General features: G+C 41.6%; 1 protein-coding gene across 3 annotated transcripts in view; it reads left to right on the top strand.

The window, feature by feature from the left end:
- Positions 1 to 19,409, top strand: part of nin (ninein (GSK3B interacting protein)) — a 44,194-nt gene extending 24,785 nt beyond the window's left edge. Inside the window, exons 17-30 of one of the 3 annotated variants that reach the window (XM_088648277.1) lie at positions 267 to 2,042; positions 3,109 to 3,234; positions 3,571 to 3,640; positions 3,938 to 4,162; positions 4,708 to 4,824; positions 5,668 to 5,781; positions 6,531 to 6,644; positions 7,115 to 7,261; positions 7,552 to 7,731; positions 8,026 to 8,175; positions 8,530 to 8,631; positions 8,771 to 8,902; positions 17,270 to 17,383; positions 17,921 to 19,409. In XM_088648277.1, coding sequence (XP_088504403.1) covers positions 267 to 2,042; positions 3,109 to 3,234; positions 3,571 to 3,640; positions 3,938 to 4,162; positions 4,708 to 4,824; positions 5,668 to 5,781; positions 6,531 to 6,644; positions 7,115 to 7,261; positions 7,552 to 7,731; positions 8,026 to 8,175; positions 8,530 to 8,631; positions 8,771 to 8,902; positions 17,270 to 17,383; positions 17,921 to 18,136 — 3,583 coding nt within the window. In that variant the 3' untranslated portion in view covers positions 18,137 to 19,409. Of the gene's footprint in view, positions 1 to 266; positions 2,043 to 3,108; positions 3,235 to 3,570; positions 3,641 to 3,937; positions 4,163 to 4,707; positions 4,825 to 5,667; positions 5,782 to 6,530; positions 6,645 to 7,114; positions 7,262 to 7,551; positions 7,732 to 8,025; positions 8,176 to 8,529; positions 8,632 to 8,770; positions 8,903 to 11,734; positions 15,860 to 17,269; positions 17,384 to 17,920 lie in introns of those variants that run through there. The other 2 variants (XM_088648280.1, XM_088648278.1) reach the window with 2 other exon arrangements.
- Positions 19,410 to 26,567: the final 7,158 nt, after the last annotated feature.

The raw sequence follows: 26,567 nt of genomic DNA, 5'->3' as shown, positions 1-26,567 counted from the left end.
CACACTCGGGAATGCTTTTGACATATCTCGGTTATACATTTATATCAAAAAGTGATCAAAATGTAAGTACTTTTTCACATGAAAGAAAATGTAAATCTACAGAATTGCTAATTTCTCTCCTGAGAGATGGAGTTAAACTGTAGGGAAGGAAAATCGGTCCTCTATGAAATGAAATGGTTTTGGTGGTTTGCTAAGCCAGATGGATTCAGATTTCTCCCCAGTGGCGGTTTTGATGATAACTGTTTGTTGATGGTTGACATGTGCAGGAAGGAACTGGAAAGACACTATTCCCAGAAGATCAGGGAATTAGAATCCCGCTTCTCAGACCAGGAAGCTGTTTCAGAAAGATTGCAGAAGGACATGTCCAAGCTAGAGTTACATCACCAGAACGAGCTCCAGGATCTGACAATGCGACATACAGAGGAGAAGGCGCAGTGGGAGTTTGAGAAGGAGGAGATTCTCCGAGAAAGTGAAGAAGAAATGGAGCGTCTCCGAGATTCCCTAAAGCGAGAGAAGGAGTGTGTGTCACAGGAGTTTGAACGAGAAAGAGAAATGATGGAGAAGAGTTACAAGGAGCAGTTAAATGGCTTGATAGCTAAAAACGATCAACTGCAAGAGGAATTAGAAGCCTTTATTCACACTGCAAAGGTAAAAGAGAGTGAACTTACCAAGCAATTGGCTGATCTGCATAAAGATCTTCAACAAAACTTGAATGCCAAAGATGAGCTTCTGATTCAGGCACAGAAGAAAGCTGATGATCTGGAACTTCTGCTGAAACAGGCAGTTGAAGATTTTGAGCAGGAGAAGGCAGAGATCCAGGACCAATTGACTGACTTAGAGGAGAAGAACAAAGAGAATCTGAATCTGTTAGAAAAACAATGGGCAGAGATACAGAGCTTGGTGGCTGAAAACAGCCAGCTCCAAATCAGAATTCAAGAGCTGGGAACTGAAGTGACCAAGATGTCAAAGCTGCAGGAGAGATTTGAAGAGGTGCAGAAGGAAAACGAAGAAGCACTCTGCATGATTTCACATCTTAAAAAAAGGACAGAGGAACTGGAAGCTAAAAAAGGCCTCACTGACCTGCAAACAGTCAAAATTAGATCTCCTGACGAGAATACACCCACCTCAGAAAGCAGCATAGGTACAGAACCCCAGGTATCTGAAGAGAAAGAACAAGGTTGTGATTCTGATTCTGATTTACTTAAAGAAAATATCAGAAAGCTGGAAAAACCGAATGAAGGGATTCATCAGCTTCAGGATGAAGTTGAACAGGCTGTGAAAGAGCGAAAGCTCTGCCATAGTGAGATGGAAAACTTACATGAAAAACTGAAGCAGCTTCAGGACCAAGTGTATCTTCACGCCGGGGTGCAGGCCCAGTTAGAAAATGCTCATGACCGAAACCTGCAGCTCCAGCAAGAGGTTTGTCGTCTTGAGAAAAGGACAAGTGAACTTGAAGTTCTTTTGGAAGATGATGCCCAAAAGATTGCTGCCGGAGAGCAGTCACAGAAGGAAAACAAAGAACTCCGGCAAGACATCTCTAGAATGATTGAACGGACCAAAGACCTGGAGGGCAAGACTAAACAGTTGTTTGACATTCAAAGTAGGTATGAGGAATGCACTAGAGAAAAGAGAAAGCTCCAGGAGGAAAAGATGAATTTGGAAAACAAAGTTCACGAGCTTGAGGAAAAAATGCAAGGTGTCGGGCACATCCAAGGCAGGCATTCCAAATTGCAAAAGCAAGTGGCCCGTATGGTGGAAGAAAATTCAAAACTCTGTGCAGAGATCCAAGAATTAAAGAAACACGAAGAGCTTAAAAACCTCTGTCAGGACACTAAAGGGACCAAGGAGGTGGCAGAAATGAACGTTCACAAGAAGGAGACTTTTCAGGACCTAAATTCTCAGTTGGAAGCGAAGATTCAGGCTGTGTCAGAACTTGAAGATAGCTGCACCGAGCTAGAGAGGGAAAAGGCAAAACTGCAGGAAACTGTTGCTGAACTTCAAGAGAAATGTCAAACGTTACAAGAAAAGATGCAGGCCCACAGGTAATGTACCAGCAGCCATCGTCGGATATGGAGCATCCAACTTCCTTGTGTGCCCTGTCGAACTAAACTAACCCTGCATTCCTGCTTGGCTACTTAGCGGAACTTACATTTGTAACACGTGACCTAGAATAGCGCTTTTAATCCCACATAGATATGGAGCTCTTGCTGTCTCTGTTGCTGTCTTAACCCCTTAGAAAAAAGAAAACCTTTATGTAGATGATGTAACAATCTGACAGGCTTGTGTTTTCATGGCATGACTGAATCAAGACTGTGTCGATTGTGGGAAAAAACCCTGTCCAGCATTGAAGATTGATCTAGAGTGCACTGACAAAGATTATTTCTTTCTGCGATAAAATAAAAGGTGTACAGTGTGTAATGGCTGTGCATGTATGTAGTGTGTCTCTGTGTGTACAAATAAACTAGTCTATAAAAAGGCTACATAAGAGGGTGAAATGTAAACTGAACAGTGGCTGAGAAAAATGTTACAAACAGTATACAACTGGCAGCTCTGCCTGAAACATCTTCTAACTATGTCATTTACTTCATATAAAAAATACAATGATGTAACATAGCTCTAGACCCAATTATTTAACTCTATCATCTTGTAATTATTGTTAAGATACTTACATTTAATAAATTAGATTAAGGTACGTCATCTTAGGAGAAATGTTTGCAGGCTTGTTTAGGAAACACTTTTACAGCACAATATTCTTGGAAATTATCACATAGAATATATGTAGTTCTTGAATGTCTATTCAGAGATATAATCCTCTTCTTGATAGAGCCCTCTTATGAAGGGAAATAATAAACTAAAATTCAGGAAAGTCTGTTGGATCTACATTTTACACTCTTAATTGTTGTATCCATCTGAATAATTTGCTCATTGTGAACCTAAGGTACTAAAAAGTGTTTTCTTAATACAGCAAATGTTATTTTAGTGGTTTACACAAGATCTAACCCTCAATTCTGTACACTTTCTCAAACACACCTCACCAAACAGTTGAAGTCTGGGAACAAGGAACAGTAACTTGTTCTAATTCTCCTATCCTGTCTGTCTCCAATGTAGAGGGGAGGCTGGCCGTCTGGCAGAAGAAAACCTCATTTTGAAATGGGAGATCTCCAAATTCAAGGAAGAGGGCAACATCTCACAGCAGGAACTGAAAGACCTCAATAAGAGCCAAGAGGAAATGCTGTAAGAAACTTAAAAGATAAAAAGTTAAAAGTAGATGAATCTATCTGGTTATTATTGATGGCTCAAATAAAAGATAATAAATTCTAGATTATTTATTTCCTCTCTATTCACTCCTGATGGAATATTTAGTAGTTAATAACACACAGTTAGCACCTTAAATAGCAGGTTTATGTAGTTTGTTGTTTTCCCTGCAATATAGTCATTTTTTAACTTGAAGTCTTGAAGTGTTACATTTTGATACTTATTACAAACTGTATGTGGCTGTGCATTTCTAAACGTCTCCCTTGGCATGATACTTTTTTTTTTAATGAAGTATGTGTCTGCCTTATTTCACAGACGCAAAATTGATCAATTGAAGAAGGAAAAGACTGCAGCTCTGACGATGAACGAGAGCTTAAAGAACCAGGTGATAAGCTGTCGGCAAAAATGTGATTTACTTTTATTTAAGCAACGGCCTTATCATTTAAATAAGTAAGGTGCAAAACTTGATTTTTATGGGAAAACACTGAAAAGACTTTTATGGTTTTTACAGTGAAACCTTCTCAGTCTCGTTTTCCCATTTAAACGCAAATAAGTTTATAACCTTAATTGCATTGATTCGAGGAGGACGTGATCGAACTGTGAATCTACTGTATATATTTAGACTGAATAGAGATGTGGCCTTACTGACGGTGGGCTCTCTTTCTCTCTCTCTGCTGGCCAGGTGTTGGAGTTGAGGAGCCGAGGGCAGCAGCTGGAGGACGAGAACGGGCTGCTCTCGCACAAGAGCGCACAGAACGCAGCCGACGTGCTGGAGCTGAACCGCCGGCTCAGCGAGCTGCTGAAGCAGCGGGAGAAGAAAGCGAGCAGCCGGCGCCAGCACCACCAGGGGGAGCTAGAGAGGGAGAGAGCGGCGCTGGCTGCCGAGTTCGCACAGGAGAGGAGCCAGGTGGGCCTTGAGCAGCAGGAAGGCACCTCATGTACCCAAACAGCAGGGACATCAGGAAGCCCTGGATTTCAGTCTCTGATTATATCCCTTAACTGGTACCTGATAGGGGTTTTTCCACTTTCCCCCCAAACAGAGAAAACATTGGTCTTTAGAGCTTTCAATTCAATTCAGTTCAATTCATGATGCTTTCAACTCACAACAACTTTATTGATAATGGGGCATCATAGGTAGAGAAGAATGGGAGGAGATTAATAGCTAAATAGATCTACTGTTTAAGATCAATAGGCTCCCAGACGATCACGTGATGTGATCAGAAGGTAACTGCAATTAGTCCACCCTTTGTTTTGATTTGTAAGAATACAGGAATGAAAATGTTTTTTTTGGTAGTCATTATGTATTATATATTCTGAAAAAATAAACATGACATTTGTTTGCAATGTGACGTGTTTTACATGGGGGCGCCCAGAACCCAGATGTGTTCAGATATAATCCTTCTTTCTAGTTAGGTTTTAGCCATATGAGCACATCTCACTTGTTCTTGGCAGATGGCAGCTCGCCTGTCAGGCCTGGAGAAAGAGATGGCCACAGCCCAGGAGAGGAGTGCCCAGCTGGAGCAGGAGAGGGCGCTTATGAGCCAGGAACTCTCCACCCTGAAGGAGCAGGTGACTGAAACACAAACTGAATACTTTACACAGAGACCTTGCAATCCCACAGTGTCAGTGAAATTTCCTTTGAAGGGCTTATGTAGCATGCATAATAATTTCATAATATCTCCTTACAGGTTACACAGGATATTACACTAGCCTTCATAACTCTTTAAAATCATTCTTTAAAGACATAACGGGCACATAAAGTTTCATAATGGCCCACACACTGATCCTAATTCTAAAATTAATCCTAACTCAACCCCTCATAATGTAATGTGCACTTTGACAAATGAACAGTTGAATGCAAAGTATCATTAATACAAATATTGTGTCTTTTTGAACCACAATTAAGGCGTTTGTTCCCACACTTTGTTATAACATCTTAAGTAACCTGAAAAAACTGCTTCATTCTGTCTACATAAAGCCTAATTCAATGGAGGCTTTACTGCATTGTTTTAAAATGGACTGTGGGTAATTTATTTCTCTAGGCTTGAAATATGTTCTAAAATAGAAAAAAGGAGAAGATTTTAGTCTTTCTTAAAAAAAACGTCCTTATCTCTTCTGCTGTCCTAACTATGGTTGGCAGCTTTATCACAGAGGTATCCACAGTCCTAGATACTGCAGCAGGGCAGTGTATATCCCATTGAATCATCTGCTGAGAATATAGTTCAGGTGGGTAGCTGCTCCAGCACGCGTAGGCTGCAAAGGAACAAGTGATAGGTTTATTCCAAGCTGAAAAGAAAATAAAGGAAACACAATGGTTTAGCTGTGGAGCCTTCAGGTGTAGAATTTCGCCTACTATGACGAAGCCTGTGGAGGGGTTTGGAGGCAAAGTGGTGACTCCTGTTTGATGCGCAGCTGTGCAGCAGCCGGGACCTGCGCTCTGAGCTGGCCAGTGCCGTGTCGAGGAGCGAGAAACTCCAGAGGGAGAAGGAGACTCTGAGTGAGGAGCTGAGCCGCTGCGTGGACAAGGTGCAGAGCCGGGCATCGTGGGGTGTACTGTAGTATCTTCAGCTCTTGTGACTACAATTTGAAAAGTGCTCACCCTGCAGTCCGTGTGGGTCCTAATGCCCCGTAGTGATGAACACCATTCGTCACCAAGATGTAAAATTGCGGTCCTGATTCTCATCCCAGGGTGCTTTTTGAAAATAAAAGGGGTGTTACCTCAGTGTCCTGGCCAAATTTCCTCCCTGTCCTTCACCAATCATGGCCTCCCCATCTTTGAATTGGCTTCATCACTCTGTTCTTCTCCCCACTGATAGCTGGTGTGTGGGGAGCATACTGGCACACTATGGCTGTAAACACATAAGCAATATTAAATTCCGAATTCCCACATCCTGTATTGTGTTGAACTTTTAGTAGTAACCCAAGTATTATTTCTGCAACAACACATAGGTGAAAATCAAACAGGAACTATGGGAACTTCTGCATCAATATTTGGAACATGACTAAAATTCCTTCCCTTCATTAAAGCATTAAGCCTTGTTTGAACTGTACGCATCTCCTGAAGAAAGACGATTGTAATACTCAATAACACCCACTTGTTGCTCTCTATCTGTACTTTCAATTTCTACACTATTCATTTTAATATTTTACTGTTCAGATTAAATATTGTGCAGAACTGGTTTATAAATGTATTGGTTTTTGCGGCAAACCCTGTATTGTAGTCAGTTCCTAAGCGCTGCTCCTGGTCACTCAGGTTTGGTCTTCACTGTGTGCAGGTTGCAAAATTAGGGACGATGGAGAACCAGCTGTCTCATCTCAGACAGGAACGTCAAGCAGTAGAGCAGCAGGCCCAGAACCTTAAGACTCAGCTCTCTGCCTCCCTGGACAAGGTATTGCGTCATTTCTAGAAAGGAGACTGGGTGTCGACTTCAACAACATGGCTGTGTAGCTTGTTCAACCACTCTTTGGGTAAAAAAGCATTCTTGCTTTAGATTGCACTTTCACATAGTTTCCGCCTCTGGTTCGTGCTTTACTGTTCATTCTGAAGAAATGTCCCAAATGTCCCAAGAATGTCTGAAAAGGGCCCAGTGCCATCACCCTGTCAGTGTAGGGTATGCCCTTAAGTCCAGGGACCTGGTGTGCGTCTGCGATCGAGTTGATGTTGTCATATAGCTTCCCTGAATGTCCACTAGGGGGCAGTTGTGGTGTTATTACTAAGCGTTCTACGGTCAATAGCTATTAAGTAGATCTTTTCTAACGATCTGAACACATCAGGTTTTTGTGTGTCATAGTTTTGTGCAGTGCAAATCTGTAGATGATTTCTAGGGGTGTGACAGTGTTCTTGGATGTTTTGGGTCAGGTCCAGGCTCTGGATGAAGCCCTTCAGACTGTCAATCTCCAGACAGCCCGACTGAAGTCAGACCTGAGGGTCACCCAGCAAGAAAAAGAAGCCCTCAAACAGGAAGTGATGTCTCTGCATAAGCAGCTGCAGAATGCCAACAATAAGGTAAGACTGAGATGAAGGAATTTTTAGCCAAAATCAATCTAGTCTTTTCAAGTGCACTTATCATAAGACGTGGCTTACTGAAAGGAAGACGAGACCATGTGTAATCCTTTCCTTTTGCACGTCAGCAAGACAATGAAACTCAGTACTTGCACATGTTCTCCAGTGTGGTTTTTTCCTGGAGATGTACAGCTTCAGTCACTATGCGAGCAACTGCGCTAGAAATTACAAAAAAAAACAAAAGCCATCCTTTATGGTGTGCTTGGTTTTTGACGTTCTCTGCCTCGGATCAGAACCAGTTCCTGGAGCTGGCTCTGCATTCCAGCGGGTACCAGAGCCACCAGAAGAAGCTGTACTGGGAGGAGCTGTCCCGGCTGGTGGACCAGGAGCAGCAGCTTCTGCGGCAGGAGAACGAGAGGCTGCAGAAGGAGGTGCAGAACACCAAGGGTGACCTCATCCTCTCCCGGGACAAGGTGAGTGGGCCAGGCTGCACCATAAGGAGCTTCTGTGACGGCTTAGTCTTCATTGCTTATCTACTTCTTAAAATAATTACAAAGGTACGGATCCATCTTTCAGAGACATGACCAAACAGTGGGTTATGACATGGAAAGAGTTTAAATGTACAACAGAAGCTGCTCTGCAGAGTTTGGGGAAATGGCGACTGGATAATCCTGCGGGGTTGTGTTTCGCTGTAGACTGTGAAGCAGGTATCCAGCTGTTGGAGTAGCCTCGCCCCCTCATGTTAGTCCTCTGTTACCTGCCTTCAGACTCGACAGCTGGAGTCCACCATACTGTCCCTGAAGCAGCAGAAGCAGCAAGGCCAGTCCAGCCTGGTGAAGGCCGTGGAGCAGGAGAAACTCGGCGTGAAGCGTGAGCTGGACTCCGTGCGCAAAGAACTGCTCATCGCCAACAGGAAGGTGAGAGAGAAGGGGGCACACCCTTCAGAGGCGCACAGAACTACACAAAAGATGAATAATGACCAATTTCACGAGAAGTCTGCTTTTTTCGCAAGACGTGACATCGACTTCTCTTGAAATCTCACCTTGAGCTGAGAGCTTAGGTAAAGCAGTTTGCCTCTTCTCCTTTAAAAACTAATTTGGGCTCATTAAAGTACAGGTAAATAAAGTCTCCGTCAGCTCGATCCCTCTGTGTGAACTGCTGTATCGCGCTTGTGTTTATTCAAATTGAGGGCTTTTGTGTCAGAAACGGCACGATTTAACTGAGAGCTCCAGTAGTGAAACCCTTTTCCCCGGCTTCGTCCCTTCCTGTAGGTGAGCGAGCAGAGCGAGAGTCAAAGAGAGATGGAGAGCCTGAGGCAGGAGAACGAGAACCTCAAGGCCCGGCAAGCCAGGCTGGAGACCCAGCTACTGGAGGTCAGTGTCTCCGGCCTCACCTCTGACGGGGTGGGTCACCTGTACTCATAGTAAGGCCCTTCCAGCCCCTGCCCCCTCACTGACAGTGATGCTCTTCTCCCCCCCCCACCTCTGTCCTGTGTTGTCCCGGGCTCTGCAGGTCCAGCTGGGTGGGGTGTTGCCACGGGAGCAGCTGATCCAGGCCCAGCACCGGCTGCTGCAGCTGGAGCGCGAGGGACAGCACCGGGGGGAGGAGCTGGGAGGGAGAGGCCCTGACTTCAGCCTACAGCAGGTAGGAGCGGGGAGCCGCATCTGAGCGCGAGCTCTGGCAAAGGAACAAGTAGAGGTTCATTCCAGACTGGAAATGGAAAAAGAAAAACACATTGTTTGGGCTGTGGAGCCTGCTGTAGGCATGTTTATTCTTGGAACAAAGTGAGGTGAATCTCGAGTTGTTCCTTTCCAAGAGGTAAGACTGCACAGCACTATTTACAGACACTAGGAGGCAAAGTTACCAGAGAGTACCACCACTACCATGCTTACTAGACTGCCTTGGAAAACAGTAGTTTACTAGCTCAATTTTTTGGGGGGAATACTGCGTTCTTCCTTCTAAATAAGGGAACTTGCTCAAAATGTTGAAATATTTTTTGTCTTTATTGTGGTTATACAAGTTTTTTTAAATATTTAACAGTGTTGGTACATACCTAGTGATTCTGCCTTTTGTGTCTTCAAGCTATCTTGAGCTGAAATCAAGTCTTGATCTTCATTCGATCTCATTTCACTTCATGTAGACTCTCATTGTCCTTCATTGCACCAGTCTTTTCCTTGAGATTGACAATCTGCCACAAGCAAGCTTCGCAGTTACAGTAATTGCTCAGAGTGGTTCCCTGTAAGCCCATTGTACACTAAAGGAGAAGGATGAAATTATTTGAAAGTATCTGAATCTGCTTGGTAGATGTTTTATCACTGGTCAACTCAGGCAAGCCTGATTTGAAATATTTCTTTTCACATTAGAAAATACTTTGTCTTGATTTCTTCCCCTGTTCTGCTTTATTCTTGGACTTAATATTTAGTTAATCTATAAATGTCACTCTGTGTTGCATTTAGGCAATTATGGGCTTGTTGCTTTAGCGGTTCAAAGCAGTTCTTGCAAACATCAAAGTACACACTAATCAAGTACGCACCACTGATGAAAATAGCAATGTATTCATAGTTTTGGTTAGGCCAGAGAGAACCTCAGATTGTCCCAAAAATGTATGCTTTTAAACGACATTGTTACAGGTAAACAAGTTATTAAGGATGGGATGGACTGTGATGTGTGGATGTTTGTTTCAAGAAAAAAGGATTTCAGAAGATCTTTTTAGGTGTAGGACTGGTAAAGTGGTAATCAGTTTGATAGGAAGAAATAACATTATTCCTTGTGTGTGATGGACTAAACAGGCAGCCAAATGAGCTAGGTGGGGTTATATGGTCTCTTCTCATCTATAACCTTTCTTATGTTCTAAGCCTTCAACAGTGCATTTCTGGCTCGTTTTATTAGGCTGGTCAGAGCTGTTATGACTGTATGTTTAATAGTAGTTTCCACGATATCCTTGAATATTGCAAGTTCATTAAAGGTATGCAGTATATGCACTGTATAATTACAGAACATGTAGCAACGTGTTTTCTCTTGCTAAAGCAGGATTTAAAAACAGAACTGTTACATTCAATACTTGGCCTTTAACATTGAAAAGAGAGGAATGGCTTTACATTATATTGTCAAGTGAGTGTGATGGTAATTGTTGGACATGCACAAACGGTTAATTACATGGTTTTGTTTAAAAGAAAATTGCAGTTGTGGACGTTCAAACCTTTTTTTACCCTACGCTGATTCAATTCTAACTTTTCCCTCCATTATATTAGACTGGTTGTCTTTCCTGTACTTGATGTAGTTCTGGGAAAGGTTCCATGTTCATGTTCGGTGTGGTGCCCTTTTCACCCATCTCATATCCCCTCCGCTGTTCTCGAACTCCATTCCCTGTGAGAGGCGGCGCAGTGAAAAAGTGTCTTCACGGCTGCCACTGGCTACTGTAGTTCCCTCACCTGTCTGAAATCCTGAGACACATTTCGTTTTCTCATTCAGCTGCTGCACCTCAAGCACAGTGGACATGCACAGGTAGTCTCAGGATAGAGTTAAGACCTGGAGCCCTGTGTGGGTTTTGGAAGGGTTAAGAAGTAACTTGTAAATATTGGGGGTTACATAGGGACTGAGTTCCTTTACTGACACTGGGCTAGGAGGCTACTGCAAGACCGATCTCTCGTTACTGGTGTCCTGGGAGCGGTGTGGTTCCACTGTGCTTCCAGTGTGTGGTAGTTCTATCTGCTTGTTCTGTTGGGCTGTGCTGTTGTTCTATGGCAACGACTAAGGTTTAATAGTCCTCAGTGGACAGCAGTAGGGAAATGAAACATCATTGCTGTCACCTTCTTTCATCTGATTTAGGGGTGTCTGTAGGTAGAGGTTCATTTTAAAGTGGCTTTGTTAAACACACAAAACAGTTGTAGAAGTATTACCAGAACTAAAACAAAGTTGGATGGCCAGAGCTCCAAGAGGACCAGCTTCAGTGACCACTAAGTCAAGTTCTTATTCTCCACTGGTCAGATATCGCTGTTCTTTTTCTGGCTGGTTCAGGTTTAAAGAAGATAATGTCACAGATGCATTCCTGTTCCTCCTGTAAATGCAGCATCACAGATTTTTGGGGAGCTTTCTTTTATTTTTTTTAAGGCACGAGGAAGTAGTCACGGTACTGAAAGCAGCAATATCCAGGAGAAAAAAAGAAGAGAAATAGTTGGTTGTAAAGGAGAAGTAGCAATAGTAGCGTTCGGAGATTGCCAGCATTTGTGAAATTGTGTGAGGCCACCACCCATAATTAACTAACTGGCCTTGTCAGTGTGGATTGGTAGTAGCCAAATCTAATCCAGAACTGGGCAGCAAGTCATTTGACCTTGGGAGCACACTAGCCTGTAGGGATCAAAGCCGCTCGCCTTGTGCGTCATGCCTGGTGTTGCCTGCTGGGGTCTGCCTTGGTGTCGGGGTGGTGGCTGGCGGAAGGTTGTGCTCGGGTGAAGTGTACCTGCCTTCTCTCTCCAGGGCGCATTACCGGAGCCGCGGGCAGCACACGCAGAAACCTACCGGAGGATCGGCAGACTGTGAAGGCCTGGCAACTAACTGCCATTTCTCTCTCCCTCCCAGTCCTGACCCCCCCCCCTCCTCCCCGTCACCTCCTCCTGCTGGCATAAGCTCGTTAACCTCCAGACAGGGTCAGCTGAGACTCTGGGGAGGAGCAGGCTGAAATCTCAGCGTGCGTGGCAAGAGAGAAGCTGTCCCTCAGCACTGATGGGAGTGAAGGCTGAGGCAGGGGTAGCTCTAGTGGTCCACTGTATTAAACTTCATGAGGCACAGTCTTGGCATAGAACATCAGGTACAGCCTGCTGCACTGACACGTACAGTATGTCATGGGTTTAGAGGAGGGTCTACATCCTGGTGCTGGAGGCCAACACACCTGCTAGGTTTTATTCCAGCTGGGTTATATTATTGAACCCTTAATTGACAAAGTAAAGCAGTAATTTGAACTCTTTGTTTGCAGTTTTTAAACGTGTTGGAAGCTGGTCTTTTAACTATCGTGCATTCATGCACTTCACAAGTGAATTAAAATCTCCACGATTTGAGTCAATTAAAAAAAGCTTGCAGAGGTTCTAATCACGCAGCACGTTAGTTCAGTTGAGGGTTCAGATAGACTAGGACCTGGGAACTCCTGATTTAGAAACTGAAGGAGTGAAAAGGGTAAACAGTGTGATATTTGGCCAGAAAGGATGAAGTATAGGGTAGTCCTGTTTTCAGTGTAAATCTAATTCCTCCAGATCTGATCCCAGTGAGCCAGTGTGTCTTCAGGTTTTCATTGCAACCAAGCTCTTAACACTCTGCTACTTACTGGCTGAATAAAACCAGTTTCTTCTAGAGCTGCTGATTTAAAGAGACCTAGAAAACCCACAGAGACCGGTCCTCCAGGATCAGGGTTTGACCGCCCTGGGTAAACTGATTATTAATACATGAAGGGATCTTCATGAATATGTCTGTATTCATTCTCATTACAATGCATATCCAAATGGAGCTACAGTACTTTAGTTTGGTACAGCATTTTGTTTTATATGCAGCAAGCTGGTTTTATTTTTCTTTGAAAATATTTTGATAGATTTCTAAAAAAAAAAAAAACAGATGCCTTGAATGGGTTAGACCTAGCCCTGCTGTTTTGCCAGTTTACCATTATAAGCTTTACTGACTTCTTCTGTCAAGTCTGCTTTTAAAGATCAGTTCTTTGCTCATGACTTTTTTATTTCACCAACCTCTAGTGCCATCTATCTGAAGTTACTTACCTACAGTATTGAGCAAGACAGGTGGAAACATTTGAAGGAATAACCAGCATACTGTGAGAAAGCATGAACATGCGCCATATCTAAAGACCTGTAAGATATATACAGTCTATGATCAAATTCTGGACAGCTCTGTCTAATCAAGGGGACAGGCTTCCTTTTTGTCTGAACCATCTAGACCAGGGCTTTTAGACTCAGTTGCCAGTAAAACCAGTGTTCTCTGGTTTTTGTTCCAGCCTGAGATCTCAGTTCGATGGGTGCTCTATTAATTAATTACTTGTAATGTACTTGTAATTTGGCTCTGGGGTGTTTTATAAGTAACTGTACCTTTGACAATTTGTGTGTTTTGTTTTATCAATGGTACAGTACTCTATGTAACATCATGAATATGTCTAAGAAAATAATAAGGGAAATTGTTCCATTGACTACTCAGGTTGGAATAAAAACAGCAGACATCAGGTCCTTCAGGAAGTTTGACATCACTGTTCTGTACCTTAGTACTTAATTGATTATTGATTGCTGGTGTGACTGTGCTGCTGTAGATCACTGTAATAATGAAGGTATTAGACCTTGCTCTGGAGGCCGATGATAAATGAGGCCAGTCACTCAGAATCAAACAGTGTGGCCTAGTAATTGCATGGAAGCAGTCTAAGAACACACAAGAGAAGAGTAACAGCTACAGATGCTGACAGATGACATTACAAACTGTAGAGTTTAAAAAAACTGACAATTCTGAGCTCCCCTAGCACTATCAAATATTCATAGTTCAGATGGAAAACGGGTTGGCCTACTGAGAGTGTACTTCTGAACTTAGCAACATGCCACCAGTAGATGGCGCTGCGCTGGCTTTCTCTTGCCTCGCTGGGACTCCAGTCTCGGCTCGCTCGCTCTGTTGCACAGCGGAATACTTCATGATCACGTGTCGTGGAGTTAAAAATTGTTGGAAATATTATGGAAAGCACTCTATTTATAGGTTTTTATATTTTTGGGGCACTTACGACTGAGTAGAAACAGACACATTAAGATGTATGTAGTATGTTTGATACAAAACACAGCCAACACTACTGCAGAAGAGGAATGTCTGCCCACCTACAGTATCCCCTCCCGTATTGTAAGAGGGCAGTAGGTTCAGGCAAAATGGAGATCATCGTCGGAACCTACTGCCCTCTTACAACATCCTTGCATCATCCTGAGCTGGGCTGCAAAGTAACCCGAAGTAATGACATCAGCCTTATCGTTTGGAAATTTGTTTGATTTATTTGGGGGTTTTTTTGCACTCATTTTTAAACAGACCAAAGAAATATTTAAAAATATAGCAGAAAATAGTTAATCCTGTGAGCTTTTAAACTGCATCCAAGTTTAACTTTTGGCATTATGATGAAACTTATTCCAAGTACAAAAGCAAAATACCTAAATCTTTTAATTGTTTTCAATTAAGGTAGCTTATGTTTTGGTGTTATCCTCTGTCAGGATTTAAGCTCCCTTCTTTGTGGACTACTTTATTACAAAAGAGGAGAAATAGGATATTGTGTATTACTTTCATTTATTTATGGACTATTTTTGTGCTTTAATCAGAATTCAAAAATTTGCACTACTCACCAAAGCTAGCAATACTAAAACATGATGTAGTGGTCATGACAAAAGTATACTTTATTTTTGGTTTTATTCTTGTTTTTGTTATCTGTTCAATGTTGATATGCCCATGCCTCTAAACAAAACAAATGTGATGAATTACAGAAATCATTTATTTGTCATATTTATGGCTGTCGTATGGTTTTTGAAAGGTTTGAGATTTCAGTGTTATTCAAGGTCTCATATTTTACAAGAAATGGGTATTTAATTGCAATTATGTAAACTTCTTCTGTTTTTACCTCTATAATATTTATGTTCTTTTCTGCTAAGTTACAGGAATTAATTAATTTTTATCAGTAACGCAAAACAAACTTGGAAAAAACAAAACACTAAAAACAGTAAAGGCTGGTTTGGTTTTAGCACTTCCTGTCAGCGTTTGCCTGAATTGGAAAGGCAGTTTTAAGAGGCAAGCTCCTGAATGTGGAGCAAAACAAAAACTGGCAATTCAAAAATAATATCATACAATTAAACAGTGTAAAAAAAACCCCGGGAATATACTGTATTTCTATTCTGGATTCACTCCCAGAATCCTCTCCCAGCAATAACAGAAGGCCCCCTCTAGGAATGTGCCAGTGGGCTGAGTTGCCAGTGAGACGCTGAAGCTCTTCTGGAACAGAGGGAGTGTTTCCGATCGGTGCAAGAGTAATGAGCTGGACTCACATGTCTGACTAGGTCATCCTTACGCAGGGGGGCTCCACCAGTAGTGTTCTCCGAAACCTTAGAATAACCCACAGTCTGGTCTCTGAAGGACCGACTTCACAACTTACATCCCCAACTCAGTTTGTGCCACAGACACAGAAAAAGAACGGGCCTGCTGTGAACTTTTGAAAGTCCCCAAGCTGCATCTCTCTGAAGGCTATTATTGTTGTGATGGGTTTGTTATTGTTTGTAAGTGTGTGCATTTCTTGTTTTTGTACGATTGATTCTCAAGTGCTGTTTTGTAATGTTTTTTTCCCCCGTTATTCTTATTTATTAATGTAAAATGTGATTTACTTTTTTGTTTATGTAGCCATGTACGCATATTTTATTTTTTAAAATTTCACTGATAGCAATATCACTGAATTGGAAAAAAATATTTTGTATTTATTTATTATGTGATCCGTTATTTATTTAGTTTTCCTGTTTTCAGATGTCAACTGCATTAGTTTGATGAAAAAGAAGGATGAGTTTTGTAAGGAAGTCAGATATAAATAAACTGTTGGGTTTAAGCCTGTGTAGTTTTGCATTTGATTCTCACTATACTTGGTAGAGTTTCAGATCATATTCATGACTTAAGAGAGTTTTGTATTGTTTTGTTTCAATCACTTCATGCCAGCCACATGAAAACTGAGTACGGTACATTTGATTTTGGTATGTTGACAGATGTCAACAAAACTAGCTGGTATTGACATCTAATAAAGTTTTGTAGACATATATTGCAGACATAAGTGTAAACCTTTAATTCTTTTCTGTGACAGCTTGAATGAGCTACTTTATTAGATCAGGTGGGTAGCTGCATCAGCACGCGTAGGCTGCAAAGGAACAAGTGATAGGTTTATTCCATGCTGAAAAGAAAAGAAAGAAAACGCAATGTTTCGGCCATGGAGCCTTCTTCAGGTTAGATAATTAAAGGTGTACACTTATGTCTGCAATTTGACACGATGTCATTTTCCTTTATCTGCAATGGACCTGGATTGGTCATTTGACAGAAGCCTTTGTTGATCGATAAGAACATACATGCGGCACAAAGGAGAAGAGTAATGATTTAACATTGTTTAAGAATGGAATTATTATATTCATTTAACCTGAAACACGATCAGTCAGTATAATAATTATAAAACAGATTCATTTTAGGCCATTTTATCCTCCCTGGGATTACTACACTATATTAACACAAAAGTTCACTTTTAAAAAAAAATGGCGGCAATTGATTCAGAAATAATCACGTATTTTTCTTTTCGTGTTACGTAATTGGTAATGGAATCAAAGTGCCGATCACAACCAGAAGTTACAGGCTTGAGTGCAAAAAACTGTTTGTGTCTGTATAGTCTATGTTGTCTGCCAATAACACCCCTTGAGAAAAGACTTGGATCAGCTGTCCAGTCTTCACCTGGTAGACACCAGTGCACTGTGAGTAATACACTGTGGCGTGTGAAATAATGAATTGGAACTGCTCCATTAGGATTAGGCAGGGCACAACATGCGGGTGTTGAGCTGCCACCTCCTACAGCAAAGACACCAGGTGCAAACCAGCTGTGAAGTTGGCAGCCTGTGCTGCCCTGCAGTCTCAATCCAAAGGGATGAGATACATAAATTGCACGGCAGGGTTTTAAAATCAGCGTGGTGAAAAGATCACCCAGCAAAACTGTGTTATCCTGTGTTCTATACTCACAATCAGCTATGCTTATGCTGATATTTTCCTGTATTACAATGTGACACAGATGGCAGTGGACCCAAGGACTCTTCCCTGAAGTGTCTTAACACAACCTGCTGTATCACAAGGATGACTGGAAGCTAGCTTTCCACTTACAGTAAAACAAAACTCCCATAAAATCAAAACTTTGCCATAGTGCAGTACAGTACAGGGGCTGCGATCAGATTCTCTCGTCTTGCTCTGATAGCTTGTGTACTGTGGGTGTTGCAGGAGGGACAGGAGGTGGTGCTGCTCAAGATGGAGGAGCGCATGAGAGACGTTGAGCAGAAACTACGGAATGTCAAGCTGCTGCTGCAGGAGAAAGTCACCCAGTTAAAGGATCAGGTATGCGGCTGCCCTTGGAATAGAGATCTAAAAGAACTGGGGAGCAGACAAGACGTTGTAGCAGGGTGCCATTCTTTCTGTCACTCATGAGTGCTATATACTGAATTGTGGAGCATTTCAGATCAGAATTGAATATAAAAAATTCAGAAAAAAATAGATTACTTTATAGTACTATTAGAAGATAAACCTGAGTTTACTCGCCCCAATTCTCCGACTATGTAATAGTTAACTTTCTTTCTGGTCTGACTTCCAGCTTAGTTGTGGAAATTTTGCATTCTGTCCAGGAATGCTGCTTTGCTCGGATCAAATCGTAATTTGATCGTTTCTCCTTTTTTAATTATTATCTTTGAAGCTTTTTTGGAGCAGATCTGCAGTACTGCACTTAAAGAAGTAAGTCCTCTGTGTAGGATTAACTCTTTACAAAAAGAATAATATTTTGGGGTTGTTGTAGTCCCAGTTTGCCCCTCCAGCATCAATGTGAAATCCACAACCACTCAGCTGATGTGTAAGCGTTCTGTTCTCTACCTGCCTCCGCAGCTCCAGAAAAACGCCAAGGCGGATGAGTTGATCAAGGACCTGTATGTGGAGAACTCCCAGCTCCTCAAGGCTCTGGAGCTGACAGAGCAACGGCAGAAGGTGGCAGAGAAGAAAAACTACCTACTGGAGGAGAAGATCTCCAGCCTGAATAAGATTGTGAGGGACCTGAGCCCATCGCCGCTGACTGCGGTGCCCTACCACTTTGCGCGATCCTAACGTCACCTGGCCATTCCTGCTCTGAATGTTTCACTGCCCCAGCCTTTCTCTGCCATCCCTGCTTATTGCCCAAGCTCCCCTCCATCACTGCCCAACCAAAGGATGATTTCCCTGTCCCTCATCCCATCATTCCCATCATCCACACCTTGCACATGCTTTCTCTTGTGGATCTTGATGGAACTGCTTGACCAAGTCACGCCTAGAAGTACCACCTTCAGTACTGAGTCAAGTCCAGGGGTCCGAATCTGGATGTTAGTCACTGTAGGGCACAAGAACATCCACCACTGAGAGGAGGTCGTGTGGCCCATCTAGACCCTTTGGTAGTTAGCAGTTAAAAATCTCTTTCAGCCATTTCTTGAAGGTCGTCATGGTGTCAGCTTTGTCAGCAAGGCTGGGTTGCCTGTTCATAACTGCCACAAGCTTTGATATATGATGTACTTTCACAGTTGTAGCTCCACAGCCTTTGGAAGCCTGGAGCAGCATAATCTGTGTGTCTGAACTAGACATCGTTCTACTTCATCCCTGTGTTTGAGGGTGTGGGTACTTTGAGAAAGCGACATCGAAGAAAATTTTAATGCATTTGTTAGAAGAAAAAAAGCTCAGCCAGGTGTGTGGAAAAAAGATTCAAAGTATTTGGGACACTCCAAGGCAGTGTTGCTGAGTTTCTACCTGTGATTTAATTTAAAGACTGATGTTGCTACAGAATTGAAAGAAAACGTCTCTCAGTAACAGTGAAATTTACTTCGAGGCTATGTTGAGGTGTCAGTATTGCCCAGGGCCAAGTAACCCACTCAACAAGTAAAAGACCATCCATATTTTTAATTTGTGCCTGTGAACGAAAAATAATAATAGTCTACCCTGATAGAAAACGAATCATTTAGCATATTCTCATTACAGGACTTATAACAGTAAGAGATGCTATCTTATTCAGAGGTGCAAATTTTACTGTACAATTAAATCAGTGTTCTTAAATGTTTTTGAAACTTCTGGGGACTAAACACTGCCTCTCATTTTAAGGATATAGTAATCATTAGTAAAAAAGTAAAGCTTTTTTTTAGCATTACTTTATTAATCCAACTGTCGATTCTCCGGGAAACTGAAACACACGAGATGAAATGAGAAGCATGCAAGAGTTTCTCTATGAAGTGAAAATTTTGTATACTACGTGTAAACTAAAAATGTTATTGCACCCGGTGATGAGAAGAAAAATACACTAACTGAAGCTGCTAATTCTGGGCTTCCCATTGCCACTTAAATATATTTTTATACAACACTGTGGTCTGTGTAGTTCTGTTCTCTTAACGCAATGCATAACCTATGTACAGTAAGGTCTTTTAAGCTGCTATAAATTAAAATCTGTCAGTAATGTCAGCAAAACAGTTTTATATGACCATCTCCAGACATAAAAAGGAAGTTAACACCAATGCGTAAGAAGGAGTAGAGTTTGTTAGCATTCCGTACTGTATCTGCTATTTACTGCTTTCAGTGATAAGGCAGAAACATCAGTCCTAGAATAATGATTTCAGACAATGTTTATAAAATACAGTATATAATTCAACACAGTCAATAAGAACAAACAGGAGATCCTGTTCTTATATATTTACGATGTGTAACCAACCCACCATCAAAATCACCTAGATTTGTGGACTCGCCTTAAAAGGTATTGGGATGTACTGTAAGTGTTGATAATAGCTGCTATTTGACAGTCACTTTAAATTGAGGATTTATGGTTATTGCTGCCAGAGCTGATTTGACCAGAGTAACTCAGTTGTAAGGGGTTGAAAGAGAGAGGTGAAGAGGAACTGATACCTATAGTCAGTCTTGTGTGAAAGAATTCCTGTTTCAAAACCTATTCCTCTAAAGCCAAATTAAGTTTCCAGATAGCCTGATACCTTATAAAGATTTATTGAAATATTTGCAAACATTCTTTTTTACAGTTGCATAACTCTGAAAGACCTCAATACTTTTTTGCAATGGCAATGCTTCAGCAATTTTTTTGACATACCTCTTGAATTCAGTATCTACAGTGAAAAGAGTCATGCTGAAGAAATACTGATGAAGTACGCACTTTGATAAGGTCTTCATCTAGCTGTAATAAAAACAGCTATTGGCATTCCTCACTGTTAAGGATGATTGTAATCCATGATCGTTTTTATCTGTGCTTCTCCGGATGACGCCGGGCTCTGTTGACATTTAGGGGTTCGCCTGCTGTTTGTGCGATTCATGCCTTTCCACCTCCTGTTGTCATCATAAGGCTGAGATCATGGCAGCAGATGTCCTCCAGCTCAGGTGGTCATGTGCGGTAGTCTCCCATGAGTTGGTGTTATTGTTGCTCTTCTTCATGTTGGCCTTGAAGACATCTTTTAAAATGCTTCTTCTCTCCTCCTCTTGAGCATGTGCCATGACTGACCAAAAAAGAGGAGGTTTGTTTGGGGAGTAAGGAGACAATGTGGCCGGCTCGGTGAAGCTAATGTTGGATAACCACCACCTCTTGCTTGTTGAGTTTGTAAGAGAACAGGAGCGTTAGTTCATCTGTCATCTGTTTTTAAAGATTTTCGCCAGGCTGTGTTGATGATACTTCCTCAACATTTTAACGTGTCTTCTGAACATCTGAGATCCATGGAGTATGGTAGTGATCATGACTGTTTCATACACAATTAGCTTGGTTTCGGATCTGGTATTGCGATCTTCACATGCGTTTCAAGAGGAAAGTCTCCAGCGTCTCCCTATTGATGTGTCAGTTGGTTACATGGATGTAAGAATGATCTGGGAACAGTTTTCCTGGTGAAGTGAGTGTTGCTGCTGAGTAAAGAACAGAAGGAGGGAATGTTATATAGTATTATATTTAGATGGCTGTCAGTTGGCCATTTAAAGTGAAGTTGAAAACAAATTGAATGAAGGGTGTATTGTTGCTAACTGAAGTAATTGGTATTTTTGTAGTCGCACTACATGTCGCACAGAAAAGGTGCACTGCAGCCTTTAGGCCTTTATTTTCATATTTATTTGTTGAGTAAACTATTGCATCAAATTATTGAAGAATTATTTTTTAAATGTACTATATCCAAGTGCTTCTGTACATGTAAGGCTATATGAAACCTACTGAGAATGGGACCACATGAAAAGAGAAAGAGAAAAGTATAGCACCTCCTGTTTCACCTGCAGTACATTAAAATATTTCTGTGCATGTACTGTAGGGTGGTTGAGTTTCCTTTCCTTGAACAGAGGACCACATGTGACACCAGCGTCGGGGCTTGGAATTGAATATGGCGAAAATCTCGTTACTGTCTAGACTCTAGAGAGTCGGCAAACTCCCGATCAAACGACAGCTAGTTTGCAAAGGCCTCTCATATGAGGACTTTGTCTTTAGCATAAGAAAAGCTGCAAGAGCTCATTTTCACTTGTTGCAAGTAACAGTTCTAAGTATTTCGAATGCCTATTTTTAAATTGTTCAGTAGTTTTATAAGTTACTCTGTAGTTAATATTTTACTACAAAACACAATGAACAGAATGCAGAATGCAAGATTCAAAATCCGTCCGAAATATTGTATTTAAAATACCATACAGGGTTTACCTAGAGCTCCGTGAAGTTGCCCCCCCCTGCAGACAGCACCAACGATGAAACCCACCTCGTTCGTTAGTGCTACGTTTGTGCCGGTTTGTGCAGTTGAAAGTAGTATTTGTGCTGTTTTACAAGTGAGTACAACCTTGGACTCAGACAGCAGCCTTGTGGGGTTCCAGTGCTCAGGGTGAGTGGTGTTGATGTTTTATTGCTTATCCGCACCACCTGTGGTCTCTCGATAAGAAAGTCCAGCAGCCAGTTGCAGACAGAGTTGCACAGACCTAATCCCCTGAGCTTTACGAGCTTTACGAGCATACGAGAGCCCATATTTACATTTTTAGGTATCAGTTTCAAGATCAATATAATTTAACAATAAAAAACAAAAATTGAAAGCACGAGCATAATAATATAATTATCATATACTTTACATTTCTATTCATTTTTGAAGTACAAAGCGGAAGGTGTTTCCCCTACCTTAAATATACGATTAAAATTGTTCAAACACCATGTATTCATTACAGAAAGCAGCGGAGACATTTATATTGCAAATAAAAATGTATTTATTTCGAAGAGTACGGGACATTGTGAATCAATAAAGACGTTAAAAAAGCCGATAAGTAAAGCATTTTAAAAATAGCTTCTCATTGACAGTAAACAAGCCGATCCACCCGGCGCTGCTAGCTTGAACAGCTCTCAGACCCGTGATTGGCTAAACCCCCGAACAGCTCAGGCTGCGATTGGGAGTGAGAGTGAGAATCGACACTCTGATTGGGTAAAGAGCCACAGCGGAAGTTCTGTGTGTACCGTGTGTGCTGTATGAGCACGCTGGATATACAGTAACACATCCACTGGTTTCCAATTACTGATCAAACTAAGAGAAGTCGCACTGAGGTCAAAACTGAATAGCAGACAAAGAATGTCATGGCATCCACAGCGCGTTCACGACTCCGATAGCATGTCACGATAGGAGTGCGCGCACCACAGTCACATCGCGATACCCCTTGCGACTGGCGGATCACTGTCAAGGCGCCACTGTTGCGACATTAAGTCCATATATCGCAATATGACATACACCGACAAAACGCCTCGCCCCCATGTCGCGACATGAAGCCCGCATATCGCGATATGACATACCCCGGCAAAAGTGCCCTGCCCCCATGTCGCGACACGAAGCCCATATATCGCGATATGACATGCCCAGCCAAAACGCCCACCCACCATGTCGCGACATAGAGTCCATATATCGCGATATGATAAAAATTACCACGCCCATGTTGTGACATGAAGCGAGTATATCGCGATATGACATAACCCAACAAAATGCCCCGCTCCCATATCACGACATGGGATCTATATGTTGCGATAGGACATACCCTGACAGGATATGCTGACCCCATGTTGTGACACAAAGTCCATATATCTCGGGATGTAGTATCTGGCTATATCATGTCCTGATATGGTCCAGGGTGGCATGGAAGCAAGGCGCCAGTCGTGATATACACTGCCGCGATATACATGCGATATACATGGGGTCCCTATCATGACATGCTGCGGAGATCTTGTCACGATGGTATCCCACAGTTACGCGTTTGGCAACAGCGTGTCACGGTAGGGAAAGAAAGGAAAACGTGCCATAGAAAATAAAAACCATGGATCTTACAATCACGGTGATTTTACATACATTACAACCATAGGTTTATGTCATAGATGGTTAACTTGTTGGCATGTGTCATGTCTTAGTATTATTCATATCTAATGAGGCTCATGTTTATGGATATTGGTTGTCTATAAAATGTTAAGGGTACGAGCTAAACTGTAACAGCTGTTGAACTCGGCAGACGGGATCACTGGAGGTCAAAGTCACCGTGCATGGTCACATGATCCCCGGAAAAACAAGGCGTTGTATCTCGGGAACGAAAACAGCACAAACGCTACTTTCAATGGCACAAACTGGCAGAAACGTAGCACTAACGAATGAGGTGGGTTTCATCATTTGTGCTGTCTGTAGGGGGCGAACTTCACGGAGCTTTTACCGTGCCTTTAAATATTCAGTGGACTTGAGCATGACCCGTGGCTACGCCTCTGCTTTAATGTCTAAGAGGCCTGGTAGCAAAACTGGATTCATGCCGTTCCTCTGGCGGGGTTTGTCTTGTCCCGCTGAAGGAAATATGCAGTTCAGAGCGTGATCTTTAGGGAAAACAAGAATTTGAGTCCCCATCTGTCATCCCTGCATCCTCTGTGCTCAGAGGCAAGTGCGCTCGTCTCGTTATCTGGATGTTGGCGGGTGGTGGGGAGGAAGGGGTGTAGCACAGCAGAGGGGAGGGTCTCTGTTCCCAAGCCCAAAACAATGTGCCGTGTGTCCCCTGAGTCCTTCCGCGACGGCGGTTTATCTCTGCTCTGTGTGCTCACTTCACTCAGACGTTTTGTACAGACCCGTATCAACAGCTGTTGATCTGTGTGGATCGATTCAACCTCTAGTAGCAATGTCGTACAGTTCACATAGAAACTCAAGCTTCAAGGTGCAATGGCTTGCTTTTCACCTTGTATTTGAATGCAGTATTGCTTGAAGAGGAACTGCAATGCTATTATTATGTTTAGAAAAAGTCGGCGTGGATGAGTGCATTTCAAGCCACAGTGAAAGTACAATGTACACAGTAACTTGTAAAAACCTCCAATTTCCAACACAAAGTAAATTAGATTTCCAGGATTGCACAGGGTCATATCCTGCAATTCAGAACAAGGCAAAAACTTCTGCTAATGTGAAGCGGTCTTATTACATTCTAAAAAAGCAGGCTTGTGAATACTTAATACATGAAAAATATTGCTCTTAACTCCGAGTCAGTTTTGCCTACGAATACTACTTACAGTACTTGTTAACTCTGCACAGAGGCCACATTGGAACATTTCTACTGTAAAATGTCTGCTGCACAACCTGTTCTTATTCACTTATACATCACACTACATTAGTCACTACAGTGACTAGCGAGCAGGAAGGGGCTGCTTCACATCACAATTCACAAGAACTCTCACTCCCGCCGGCGGCGAGACCAGCGGTTTGCGACAACAAGGTGAGCATACAGAACGTTTGTGGAATTTGTGATTAATTTGGAATTTGTCAAATTTTGCAATACCATCAATTAATTAATTTTGTTACCGGGATTTAATAAATGGTCTGAGAAATTGGGACTGCAGTTCTCCTTTAAAACAAGCTCTGGACAGCATTTATATTTATATGAAAAAGACGTGCTGTAAAGATATTGGCTATTCCAAGCAAGTTAGATGAATACAGTATAATTGGGAAAATCCTAGACATGTCACAGAATGTTTTATGGATGCTGATTCAACCACTAGAGCAAATCATTAGTTCATGTTGATTTGGCGGGATGCTAAAAAGCAAAACTAAACCAATCCAAACAAAGCAAAATCAATCCACATTCTAAATGGCTCATTTTAACTGCATAAAAGAGTCAGGTCCAGAGACAGGTAACTATTGGAAAAAGAAAAAATTACAAATGTGACTCCATGTTATTGTCCTATGTAAATAAGCCCTGCAGGTAATTAAAAGATTACTTATGATGACATTGTAAAAAGTTCTAACTTTGTGTTTTGATCATTTAGTTTACTTTACCAAATATGATGAGTGCATGCTGTGAATAGGTCAAGCTCACACATCGGAACAAATACTTAGATATACTCTATAAACTGGGGGAAGTTCATTGTATATTCAACTAAGGGCCAAAAAGATTTATTTAATAAAAGAGAGGAATGTAGTACCCCATTTAAGAATCCAGTTGTGAAATTTGGATCTCATGCAAGACTGATTCATCTCTATGGTCACAGAGACAACATTTTAAACAGGATTTACCATGAATCCACAACTTAATGCTATGAGTCATTGGAAAGAAAAGAATGTTCAAAATTAACAAGCTTTTCTTTTGCCACACAACATATAATCAAACCAGATGTTCCATCTCAATGTCTGGATACAGAGCACATCTGGATAATATATAACAGAATTAGTACTAGCTTGCCAAAAATAAAAAATAAAATAAAATATAACTAATGTACAGTGTATTTATGTTAATGTAAAAGAATTAGTAGCTATACATATTTTGCAACAAGTCTTCATAAATTCATCATCTGAAAAAGTGGAATTTGTTTCAGCTTGGAATGAAGTCTGATTTTCCCTGGCTCTTGAAATGTAGGCATGCTACACTCTGGGCAGAGTTGCTACAGTTATGCACATTTATTATGTGTATTTTCATCATCAGCTACCACCCAAACCCACATACACTGAGATGGCAAGTACCATTCATAAAATACAGTGGGCTCAAAACAATATTGTGAGGTAAGCCATGAGAAAAGAGTTTCTACCAGTTTTGAAATTAAATCTATCAGACACACTGAAATATAAAAAAGGGATCATATGCATCAGGCATTGGTTGACTCTATAAAGTTTGCTACAGAAAATAATATGTTCAATAGCACCCCAGATCTTGGACACATTTCTGAAAAATACCTTGATAAATTCTTCCCTGCTTGTGTCACTGGCAAATATTTTAATCTAAAAAACAAAGAAGAATAAAAAATAGAAAAACATACTTTGCCATTGATATTGGTATAATTTATGAGCATACAACATACCAGGAAATAACTGGAAGCTAGCACATATTGTGGGATCACTTGCATATTCTAAATACCTCCACCACTTCTCTTCCAGATACTATATGTCAAAATCAGCTTAATTCTTTAGCCTTAATAAATCCTACCATTTCATGTATTGAAATCACACCAGCCTGGGGTAAGACTTTCAACTTGAAAAAATCACCTGAAAAAAGCAATGTATTATCAAGGACTGTAGCACCGTATGGT

This window comes from Lepisosteus platostomus, chromosome 10 (assembly GCF_059453375.1).
Source record: "Lepisosteus platostomus isolate fLepPlt1 chromosome 10, fLepPlt1.hap1, whole genome shotgun sequence".
Taxonomy (NCBI): domain Eukaryota; kingdom Metazoa; phylum Chordata; class Actinopteri; order Semionotiformes; family Lepisosteidae; genus Lepisosteus; species Lepisosteus platostomus.
The sequence above is the reverse complement of the archived record's forward strand: the minus strand, read 5'-3'. Positions and strand labels throughout refer to the sequence as shown.